The sequence below is a fragment of the Oncorhynchus kisutch genome, linkage group LG22, assembly GCF_002021735.2.
Source record: "Oncorhynchus kisutch isolate 150728-3 linkage group LG22, Okis_V2, whole genome shotgun sequence".
Classification (NCBI taxonomy): domain Eukaryota; kingdom Metazoa; phylum Chordata; class Actinopteri; order Salmoniformes; family Salmonidae; genus Oncorhynchus; species Oncorhynchus kisutch.
This window is the reverse complement of record NC_034195.2, coordinates 53,553,552-53,566,042: the sequence shown is the minus strand read 5'-3', so window position 1 is coordinate 53,566,042 and position 12,491 is coordinate 53,553,552. Positions and strand designations below refer to the sequence as shown.

Genomic DNA, 12,491 nt, shown 5'->3' with positions numbered 1-12,491 from the left:
TACATAAGTATACAGACCCTTCTGCTATGAGACCTGAAATTGAGCTCAGGTGCATCCTGTTTCCATTGATCATCCTTGAGATGTTTTCTACAACTTGGAGTCCACTTGTGGTAAATTCAATTGATTGGACACGATTTGGAAACGCACACACCAATTCCTCTGTGGAGATGGTTGTCCTTCTGGAAGATTCTCCCATCTCTCCATCAATCAGGCCATTATGGTAGAGTGGCCAGACAGAAGCCACTCCTTAGTAAAATGCACATGACAGCCCGCTTGGAGTTTTCCCAAAAGGCACCTAAAGACACTCAGACCATGAGAAGCAAGATTCTCTAGTCTGATGAAACCAAGATTGAACTCTTTGACCTGAATGCCAAGCGTCACGTCTGGAGGAAACCTGGCACCATCCCTACGGCAAAGCATGGTGGTGGCAGCATCATGCTGTGGGGATGTTTTTCAGTGGCAAGGACTGGGAGACTAGTCAGGATCAAGGGATGGATGAATGGCGCAAAGTACAGTGAGATCCTTGATGAAAACCTGCTCAGGACCTCAGACTGTGGCGAAGGTTCACCTTCCAACAGGACAATGACCCTAAGCACACAGCCAAGACAACACAGGACTGAATGTCTGGCCCAGCCAGAGCCCGGACTTGAACCCGATCGAACATCTCTGTAGAGACCTGAAAATAACTGTGTGGCGACTCTCCCCATCAAACCTGACAGAATTAGGGAGGATCTGCAGAGAATAATGGGAGGAACTCCCCAAATACAGGCCAAGTTTGTAGCATCAAGACGACTTGAGGCTGTAAACACTTTGCTTCAACAAAGTACTGAGTAAAGAGTCTGATTACTAAATGTAAATGTGATATTTCAGCTTTTTATTATAATACATTTGCAGACATTTCAAAAAACCTGTTTTGCTTTGTCATTATGGGATCTTGTGTGTAGATAGATGAGGAAAAACTGGGACTTTGAAAACGTTTGGTAAAATCTATAATATCTGATTCAAATTATTTAAAAAAAAATGGTATTATTTAACCTTTATTTAACTAGGCAAGTCAGTTAAGAACAAATTATTATTTACAATGACGGCCTACCGGGGAACAATGGGTTAACTGCCTTGTTCAGGGGCAGAATAACAAATTTTTACCTTGTCCGCTCTGGGATTCAATCTAGCAACCTTTCGGTTACTGGCCCAATGCTCTAACCACTAGGTTATCTGCCGCCCCACTAAAGGTAAATTAACTAAATGACTATCGCCCCGTAGCTCTCACTTCTGTCATCATGAAGTGTTTCAAGAGGATTGTTAAAGATCATATCACCTCTACCTTACCTGATACCCATGGCACTGCACTCTGCCCTATCCCATCTGGACAAGAGGAATACCTATGTAAGAATGCTGTTCATTGACTATAGCTCAGCATTCAACACAACAGGCCCTGGGTCTGAAACCCGCCCTGTTCAACTGGGTCCTGGACTTCCTGACGGGCCACCCACAGGTGGGGAAGGTAGGAAACAACACCTCCACTTCGCTGATCCTCAACACTGGGGCCCCACAAGGGTGCGTTCTCAGCCCCCTCCTGTTCACCCATGACTGCGAGGCCATGCACACCTCCAACACAATCATCAAGATTTCAGACGACACAACAGTAGTAGGCCTGATTTACCAACAATGACGAGACAGCCTACAGGGAGGAAGTGAGGGCCCTGGGAGAGTCTTGACAGAAAAATAACCTCTCACTCAACGTCAACAAAACAAAGGAGCTGATCAAAACAGCAGGGGTTCCTCGGCATTCATCACTGACGATCTGAAATGGGCCACCCACACACAGTGTGGTGAAGAAGGCGCAACAGCGCCTCTTCAACCTCAAGAGGCTGAAGAAATTTGGTTTTACAGATGCACAATCGAGACCATCCTGTCTGGCCGTATCACCGCCTGGTACGGCAACTGCACCGTCCTCAACCGCAAGGCTCTCCAGAGGGTGTTGCGGTTTGCCCAATGCATCACCGGGGGCAACCTACCTGCCCTCCATGACACCTACAGCACCGGATGTCACAGAGAGGCAAAAAAAGATAATCAAGGACATCAACCACCTGAGCCACGTTCTGTTCACCCCGCTATCATCCAGAAGGTGAGGTCCGAAGCGGTCTCTCGGTCCATCTCAAGACCATCAGACTGTTATAGCCATCACAGCCCAAGTTCCACTCTGTTATGCAACCCTGCACCTTAGAGGCTGCTGCCCTATATACATAGGCTTGGCCACTTTAATAATGGAACACTGGTCACTTTAATAATGGAACACTGGTCCCTTTAATAATGGAACACTGGTCCCTTTAATAATGGAACACTGGTCCCTTTAATAATGGAACACTGGTCCCTTTAATAATGGAACACTGGTCCCTTTAATAATGGAACACTGGTCCCTTTAATAATGGAACACTGGTCCCTTTAATAATGGAACACTGGTCCCTTTAATAACGGAACACTGGTCCCTTTAATAACGGAACACTGGTCCCTTTAATAACGGAACACTGGTCCCTTTAATAACGGAACACTGGTCCCTTTAATAACGGAACACTGGTCCCTTTAATAACGGAACACTGGTCCCTTTAATAACGGAACACTGGTCACTTTAATAATGGAACACTGGTCACTTTAATAATGTTTTCATACTGCTACTCATCTCATATGTATATACTGTTTTCAATACTACTGTTTTCTATACTACTGTATTTTAGTCAACGCCTCTCTGACGTTGCTCGATCTAATATTTATATATTTCTTAATTACATTCTTTTAATTTTAGATTTGTGTGTATTGTTGTGAATTGCTAGATACTACTGCACTGTTGGAGCTAGGAACACAAACATTTCCCTACACCATCTGCTAAATATGTGTATGTGACCAATCAAATTTGATTTGACATATGCTGAGCACATGTTGGCTGCTTTTCCTTCACTCTGCGGTCCAACTCATCCCAAACCATCTCATTTGGGTTGTGGAGGCCAGGTTATCTGCCCTTCCACAGCCTGGAGGTGTGTTGGGTCATTGTCCTGTTAAAAAACAAATGATAGTCCCACTAAGCGCAAACCAGATGGGATGGCGTATCCCTGCAGAATGCTGTGGTAGCCATGCTGGTTAAGTATGCCTTGAATTATAAATAAATCACTGACAGTGTCACCAGCAAAGCACCATCACACCTCCTCCTCCATGCTTCACGGTGGGAACCACACATGCAGAGATCATCGGTTCACCTACTCTGTGTCTCAAAGACACGGCAGTTGGAACCAAAAATCTCAAATTTAGACTCATCAGACCAAAAGGACAGATTTCCACTCGTGTTTCTTGGCCCAAGCAAGTCTCTTCTTGTTATTGGTGTCCTTTAGTAGTGGTTTCTTTGCAGCAATTCGACCATGAAGGCGTGATTCACGCAGTCTCCTCTGAACAGTTGATGTTGAGATGTGTCTGTTACTTGAACTCTGTGAATAATTTATTTGGACTGCAATTACTGAGGCTGGTAACTTCAATGAACTTATCCTCTGCAGCAGAGGTAACTCTGGGTCTTCCTTTCCTGTGGCGGTCCTCATGAGAGCCTGTTTCATCATAGCGCTGGATGGGTTTTTGCGACTGCAACTAAAGAAACTTTTTTTTAAATCTAGAAATTTCCAGATTGACTGACCTTCATGTCTTTAAAGTAATGATGGACTGTCGTTTCTCTTTGCTTATTTGAGCTGTTCTTGCCATAATATGGACTTGGTCTTTTACCAAATAGGGATATCTTCTGTATACTCACCCCTACTTTGCCACGACACAACAAGGTGTAGAGTGAGTAATATTTTATATGAGCTTTTAGTGGAAAATGTTATCTAAACAATTCATGTCCATCTCTCTCTCCCCTAGACTATCCCCATAAGTATGGTCCGGAGGGTGGCTGTGCCGACCACTCAGTGTTTGAGAGGATGAAAACGTACCAAGCCACTGCCATAGAGAAACCAGACAAGGTGATTTAACACACTTTTAAAAAAAAATATTAAATTTTATTTTTTAGGGTTGAACAATTTTTGGGGGGGTAACTTTCCTCCCAAAAAAATCCCTAGTTTTTCCCAGAATTCCCAGTTGGAAGATTCCCCTGAATCGGAAGGAAATTTGGTTCAAACCAGGATTTCTGGAAAAGCTGGTTCGTTTTGGAAAAGTTACATGAATTGTTTATTATTATATTATAATTGAAAAGTTACAGGAATTGTTTATTATATTATAATTGTTTATTACACATTTATACGATAGTGGTTCTCAAAGTGAGGAGCAGTAAGCTGGAAGGGAAACAAATGCAGTATTTATCTAATTAACTCATAGCTTTGTTTCCTCTATTGAGTAATGATACTCCATGTTAAGTGTTTCTTAATTGGAGTGGATACTAACATACTGCATATTGCATCAACTTCTTGCCTCAACATCTCACCTGAGATTCAGCCGTAAGGGGTTTATAACACTATAACGTTATATAAGATAGTGGGTTTATTATTATCCACATGGGGAAATGTTGGTACAATACAGTCTACAATAACAATATTTAAATCCTTTACATCTCCTCCTCTTCATCATCCCCCTCCTCCTCCCAGGGGCTCCATTCTGAGGAGGTGTCCAGTGTTCCGGTGTTGCTGAGGAAGAGGAGGATGGCTCAGATAGAGAAGAACACCTGTCAGCTCTTCATCCAGACAGACCACCTCTTCTTCAAGTACTACAAGACGAGGGAAGCTGTTATCGCACAGGTGTACTGGATGACACACACACACATACACTATACCTCAATAACACCAAGTGGATTATGGGAAAACATGTCATCAATGCTTTCAGACGTTGCAGTTTTTTTCTATTCCATAATAATGATGTGAATACTGATGTATGTTGTGTCTCTCTCAGATTTCTAGTCACGTCAAGGCTATAGATGCCATCTACCAGGGAACAGACTTCATGGGCATCCGCAACATCAGCTTTATGGTCAAGAGGATACGGGTGAGTCCCTCCCTGCCTAGTTGTTTGACCTGGCATCAATCAAATTAAATTATATTTCTAAACCCCCTTTTTTTTAAACAAAAACAGCTGTTTTAGCGATTCAAAGTCTCCGTTGTCCCTCGGACCTCTTCTTCTCTTTAAACTTGTTGTTAGTTCAGCAGTCATCACCATCACTTCCTGTTGTCTGTCATGACGTCACTTCCTGTTTCCACGTCCTCATTTGACCACTCCCTGCTCCAGATCAACACCACTACAGATGAGAGGGACCGGTCCAACCCGTTCCGCTTCGCTAACATCGGCGTGGAGAAGTTCCTGGAGCTGAACTCTGAGCAGAACCACGACGACTACTGTCTGGCCTACGTCTTCACTGACAGGGACTTTGATGATGGTGTCCTGGGCCTGGCCTGGGTCGGAGCTCCTGCAGGTCCATAAGACTTCCCTTTTCACTATTTACACCCTTTTAGATCAACGGCAGATGTTACACGCTGGAATGACCGTATCTGACTGCTTCCGTTGTCATGGAAACTGTCTTATGAAATTAGCCCCATTTCCTGTCTTTTTTTATGATTGATCATCTCTCCTACTTTTCCCCCTTTTTGCTTGCTGAGTCTTTTTATTTGATAAACTTGTTATCCAGTTTTGTATTTCCAAATTGGGTTCATCATTGTGTTATTAAAGGATTAAATCCTACCCCATCACTAATACTTGACTGTGTGTGTCCACAGGAAGTTCTGGAGGGATCTGTGAGAAGAGTAAGCTGTACTCTGACGGGAAGAAGAAGTCCCTGAATACCGGCATCATCACAGTGCAGAACTACGCCTCTCACGTCCCCCCTAAAGTCTCACACATCACCTTCGCACATGAAATAGGACACAACTTTGGCTCGCCTGTGAGTTAGATTCATTATTTATTTAACTCGGCAAGTCAGTTAAGAACAAAATTCTTATTTTCCAATGACCCCAAGGCCCACACCTAACCCGGACGACGCTGGGCCGGTTGTGATACAGCTTGGAATCGAACCAGGGTCTGTAGTGACACCTCTAGCGCTGAGATGCAGTGCCTTAGACCGCTGCGCCACTTGGGATAACCTAGGCTGATGATGGGAGATCTCATAGACTGTGTGTACACAGACAGCCCAAATCTTTTTATTTTTTCTCACTAATTGGTCTTTTGACAATATTTGAAAATATGAGAATAAAAGATGAGAATTGGCATGCCGTGTAAACACAGCCATAGAGGTCTTCTTTCTGTGTGTTGTCTCTGTTCATCTGCTGTCGTTACTCGATGCAACAGAGATGCAACAGGAAATGTAATGTCTGGGAGTTGTAGTTTTTTGTGTTTTGTGTAAACTGTTACGAGCCTATGGATCTTTTTTTTTCTTCTTGGAGGTCAATTTATGAAAACGTTTATTTTGACAGGGAAGTCATACATGAGACTAGGCTCTCTTTTACAGATGAGTCCTGCATAAAATGCAACATTACAAAACATATTAAGAAAAACATATATTTTTATTTATTTAACTAGGCAAGTCCGTTAAGAACAAATTCATATTTACCATGACGGCCTACACCAGCCAACGCTGGGGCCAATTGCGAGCCGCGCTATAGGACTCCCAATCACGGCCGGTTGTGATACAGCATGGATTTATCAGACGTCTCCGATCATTACTAAACTGACCAATGGGGGACCAGAACATCTCCTTTCAGAGAGCTCTGTGAGTTGTTCCACATAAAGGGTGCAAGATAAAAAACTAAAATCAGCATTCTCCGACTCTGTGGAGACCGAAGGGGCCTCTAGTGTTATCCAAGCCTGAGACCGGGTTTGGTCATGTGTACGTCTAAATTGAATTAATGATGATAGATAAAGTTACATTACAGCCTTCTAAAATGTATTTAAGATTTTTTTTCCCCTTATCAATCGACACACACTACCCCATTAATGACAAAGCAAAAAAGCTTATTTTTGCTCATTTATTCTAATAAAAAAATAAATCATATTTACATAAGTATTCAGACCCTTTACTCAGTACTTTGTTGAAGAACCTTTGGCAGCAATTACAGCCTCGAGTCTTCTTGGGTATGACGCTACAAGCTTGGCACACCTGTATTTGGGGAGTTTCTACCATTCTTCTCTGCAGATCCTCTCAAGCGCTGTCAGGTTGGATGAGTTCAAACCCCCGAGCTGACAAGGTACAAATCTGCCGTTCTGCCCCTGAACAGGCAGTTAGCCCACTGTTCCTAGGCCGTCATTGAAAATAAGAATTTGTTCTTAACTGACTTGCCTGGTTTAATAAAGGTTAAAAAAAGGGGGGTGGTTATAGGATATGAGACCAAGTAGGACCCCACTGCTGAGAGGGAGACATAAGAAAGCCTGACTGCAATTTGCCAAAACACACCTGAACATGCCAAAATCCTTCTGGGAGAATGTCCTGTGGACAGATGAGACCAAATTAGAGCTTTTTGGTAAAGCACACACCGTCTCTATGGTTACAGAAAACAAAATGAAGTCTTCAACTAAAAAAACACCTTCCCTACAGTCAAACATGGAGGAGGTTCAGTGACCTTTTGGGGTTGCTTTGTCTTGAACATGTGCAGGGCATCATGAAATCAGGAGAATACCAAGGCATTTTGGAGCGCAATGTCAGACCCGGTGTCAGAAACCTGGTTCTCCTTCAAAGGTCGTGTGTCTTCCAGCAGGACAATGACCCCAAACACACTTCAAAAAGCACCCAGGAATGGTTCAAGACAAAACGCTGGACTGTTCTGAAGTGGCCAGATCTAAATCCCATTGAAAACTTGTGGAGAGATCTGGAAACAGCAGTTGGGAGATGGCACCCGTCAAATCTGGGAGAACTGGAGCAGTTTGACCAAGAGGAGTGGGTCCAAACTGCCAGTACAGAGGTGCAGGAAGCTCATTGATGACTATAGGAAGCGCTTAATTGCAGTTATTTATCATTTATTTATCATTAGTCATTATAAATTATTTTAAGGCCTCCCAAACGGTCTAAGGCACTGCATTGCAGTGTTGCGGCATCATTACAGCCTGGGGTTCGATCCCAGACCGTGAGTGGGAGTTCCATAGCGCTGCGCACAATTGGCCCAGCGACGTCCGGGTTAGAGGAGGGTTTCCTTGTGGCGGCCCGGGTGCCTGCAAGCTGACTTCGGCCATCAGTTGAGCGGTGTTTCCTCCGACACATTGGTGCAGCCGGCTGCCGGATTAAGAAACGCGGCTTGGCGGGTCATGTTTCGGAGGACGCATGACTCGACCTTCGCCTCTCCCGAGCACGTTGGGGAGTTGCAGCGATGAGACAAGATTGTAATTGGATCGCAATTGGGGAGAAAAATTATAATAATAAAATAAATTAATTTATATCTGGGTTTAGGAACTTAAATGCATTTTGTTTGCATTGACCACTAACTTTAGCTCCAATAGTGACCTCTGCAGTCCTTGAAAATCAGATTTCAAATTTGAAAAGTATTGGCCAACCGATGGAGCAATGGAATACAACACTGCATCATTGTATTTACAACATTACCAATGTTATTTATATAGATTGTAAACACTAGTGGGCCGAGTATTGAACCTTGGGGAACCCCTTTTATGTAGCTCAAGGAATTCCGATTTCACCCCAATCTACCTTGATGGCCTGAGTTCTGTCATTGAGATAATTATGAAACCATCAGTTCCCAACCCTACCCTGGGAAAGCTTATTCAATTAATTATGAAACCATCGGCAAGCATCAGTACCCAACCCTACCAGGGACAGCTTATTCAATTAATTATGAAACCATCAGTACCCAACCCTACCAGGGACAGCTTATTCAATTAATTATGAAACCATCAGTACCCAACCCTACCAGGGACAGCTTATTCAATTAATTATGAAACCATCGGCAAGCATCAGTACACAACCCTACCAGGGACAGCTTATTCAATTAATTATGAAACCATCGGCAAGCATCAGTACACAACCCTACCAGGGACAGCTTATTCAATTAATTATGAAACCATCGGCAAGCATCAGTACACAACCCTACCAGGGACAGCTTATTCAATTAATTATGAAACCATCAGTACCCAACCCTACCAGGGACAGCTTATTCAATTAATTATGAAACCATCAGTACCCAACCCTACCAGGGACAGCTTATTCAATTAATTATGAAACCATCGGCAAGCATCAGTACACAACCCTACCAGGGACAGCTTATTCAATTAATTATGAAACCATCGGCAAGCATCAGTACACAACCCTACCAGGGACAGCTTATTCAATTAATTATGAAACCATCGGCAAGCATCAGTACACAACCCTACCAGGGACAGCTTATTCAATTAATTATGAAACCATCGGCAAGCATCAGTACACAACCCTACCAGGGACAGCTTATTCAATTAATTATGAAACCATCAGTACCCAACCCTACCAGGGACAGCTTATTCAATTAATTATGAAACCATCAGTACCCAACCCTACCAGGGACAGCTTATTCAATTAATTATGAAACCATCAGTACCCAACCCTACCAGGGACAGCTTATTCAATTAATTATGAAACCATCAGTACCCAACCCTACCAGGGACAACTTATTCAATTAATTATGAAACCATCGGCAAGCATCAGTACCCAACCCTACCAGGGACAGCTTATTCAATTAATTATGAAACCATCAGTACCCAACCCTACCAGGGACAGCTTATTCAATTAATTATGAAACCATCAGTATCCAACCCTACCAGGGACAGCTTATTCAATTAATTATGAAACCATCAGTACCCAACCCTACCAGGGACAGCTTATTCAATTAATTATGAAACCATCAGTACTCAACCCTACCAGGGACAGCTTATTCAATTAATTATGAAACCATCAGTACCCAACCCTACCAGGGACAGCTTATTCAATTAATTATGAAACCATCAGTACCCAACCCTACCAGGGACAACTTATTCAATTAATTATGAAACCATCGGCAAGCATCAGTACCCAACCCTACCAGGGACAGCTTATTCAATTAATTATGAAACCATCAGTACCCAACCCTACCAGGGACAGCTTATTCAATTAATTATGAAACCATCAGTACCCAACCCTACCAGGGACAGCTTATTCAATTAATTATGAAACCATCAGTACCCAACCCTACCAGGGACAGCTTATTCAATTAATTATGAAACCATCAGTACCCAACCCTACCAGGGACAGCTTATTCAATTAATTATGAAACCATCAGTACCCAACCCTACCAGGGACAGCTTATTCAATTAATTATGAAACCATCGGCAAGCATCAGTACCCAACCCTACCAGGGACAGCTTATTCAATTAATTATGAAACCATCAGTACCCAACCCTACCAGGGACAGCTTATTCAATTAATTATGAAACCATCAGTACCCAACCCTACCAGGGACAGCTTATTCAATTAATTATGAAACCATCAGTACCCAACCCTACCAGGGACAGCTTATTCAATTAATTATGAAACCATCAGTACCCAACCCTACCAGGGACAGCTTATTCAAAGGAATAACATTGTGGACACGCATGGGACACGCATGGGACACGCATGGGAGTACAATTCTTTCTAAGGCATTTGCAATGTAATTTACAACAAACATGGTAGCCATTTTGTAGTACTATGTTTAAATCTATTCTAAAATCTAATTTGTCTCCATCCTCCTTACAGCATGACTCGGGGTCGGAGTGCACCCCGGGGGAGTCTAAGGCCCAGGATAAGAAGGAGAAGGGGAACTACATCATGTACGCCCGAGCCACATCAGGAGACAAACTCAACAACAACAAGTTCTCCGTCTGTAGTGTCAGGAACATCAGCCAGGTCCTGGAGAAGAAGAGGGGAAGCTGCTTTGTCGGTTTGTTTTTAACTGGTGTCTATGCTGTTTGAGATTAGCCCTTAGTTTGGAAGTGTACTGTGTAGGGGTTGCAGAATTCAATATTTTTAGGAAATCGCTGTTGGAGGATTCCCAGAATCCTTCAACCTGGATTCCTGGAAAGCCTTGGAATTTTGGTAAAGGAGAAATGTTTGGAAATCTATGCTGTGTCACAGATCAAATGTGTCAAATGTAATTTCATAACGTGTGTGTTCTATCTGCCTCCTCATGCAGAGTCAGGCCAGCCCATCTGTGGTAATGGGTTAGTGGAGCCAGGGGAGGAGTGTGACTGTGGATACAGCGATCAGTGCAGAGACCAGTGTTGCTATGACGCCGGGCAGCCTGACAACAGGAAGTGTAAACTAAAACCCAACAAAGTCTGCAGGTATGATAAGGTGGCCCTTTTTTTTTTTAAAGCTGCGATACAGTACAATGCTATTCAGTTCTAGGTTTTTTTTCTAACCTGTGGTGCAGGAAGTGACACAAACTAAGGGAAATAATCTCCTGCACACTTAGTTACCATGCAAATGTCATGGGAATTGAATTACTAAAATTGCCATGGATTAAAGTGTACAGAGGCTTATTTCTGTCATTTAGTTATTTTAACCTTTTTTCCCCCTCCATCTCCCTCTCTCTCTTCCTCTCTCCCTCTCCCTCCCCCAGTCCTAGCCAGGGCCTGTGCTGTACTCCTGAGTGCTTCTATAAGGGTCGTAATGAGAAGTGTCGTGAAGAGTCTGAGTGTGCCCATCAGGGCATGTGTAACGGGGGTACGGCCCAGTGCCCCACCTCTGAACCCAAGGCCAACTTCACCGCCTGCCACGGAGAGACTCAAGTCTGCCTCAACGGGGTGAGTGGATACCTGGCTTCCTGTAGTGTGTAGTTAAATACCTGGCTTCCTGTAGTGTGTAGTTAAATACCTGGCTTCCTGTAGTGTGTAGTTAAATACCTGGCTTCCTGTAGTGTGTAGTTAAATACCTGGCGTCCTGTAGTGTGTAGTTAAATACCTGGCGTCCTGTAGTGTGTAGTTAAATACCTGGCGTCCTGTAGTGTGTAGTTAAATACCTGGCTTCCTGTAGTGTGTAGTTAAATACCTGGCTTCCTGTAGTGTGTAGTTAAATACCTGGCGTCCTGTAGTGTGTAGTTAAATACCTGGCTTCCTGTAGTGTGTAGTTAAATACCTGGCTTCCTGTAGTGTGTAGTTAAATACCTGGCCACTTTCAAGGTTGTGGTCAAATTCCATTTCAATTCCAGTCAATTCAGAAAGTATTCCAAATGTTCCTAATTGAAGAGAATTGGAATTTCAGTGTACTTCCTGAATTTCCGTGTACTTCCTGAATTTCCGTGTACTTCCTGAACCCCAACCCTACTGTCTGTCTGTACCAATTTATCAGTCACCACATATGAAGTTCCCTCCCTCACAGGAAAACATTATAAAGGCTGAGTACTAATTCAAATCAAATTGTATTGGTCACATACACCTGGTTAAGCAGATGTTAATGTGAGTGTAGTGAAATGCTTGTAGTTGAAACAATAACAAAGCGCCCGCCCTGCCTCTGTTTGGGTAAAAATAGCTGACAGATCGGCCTGGAT

The 12,491-nt window shown here is 43.2% G+C and overlaps 1 protein-coding gene across 1 annotated transcript in view; it reads left to right on the top strand.

Annotated features, from left to right (window-relative positions):
* Nucleotides 1-12,491, top strand: part of LOC109876107 (disintegrin and metalloproteinase domain-containing protein 10-like) — a 45,927-nt gene that overhangs the window by 10,392 nt on the left and 23,044 nt on the right. The window contains exons 5-12 of the mRNA XM_031801556.1: nt 3,898-3,998; nt 4,617-4,766; nt 4,918-5,010; nt 5,251-5,434; nt 5,736-5,899; nt 10,700-10,883; nt 11,136-11,286; nt 11,565-11,748. Coding sequence (XP_031657416.1) covers nt 3,898-3,998; nt 4,617-4,766; nt 4,918-5,010; nt 5,251-5,434; nt 5,736-5,899; nt 10,700-10,883; nt 11,136-11,286; nt 11,565-11,748 — 1,211 coding nt within the window. The remainder of the gene's footprint in view (nt 1-3,897; nt 3,999-4,616; nt 4,767-4,917; nt 5,011-5,250; nt 5,435-5,735; nt 5,900-10,699; nt 10,884-11,135; nt 11,287-11,564; nt 11,749-12,491) is intronic.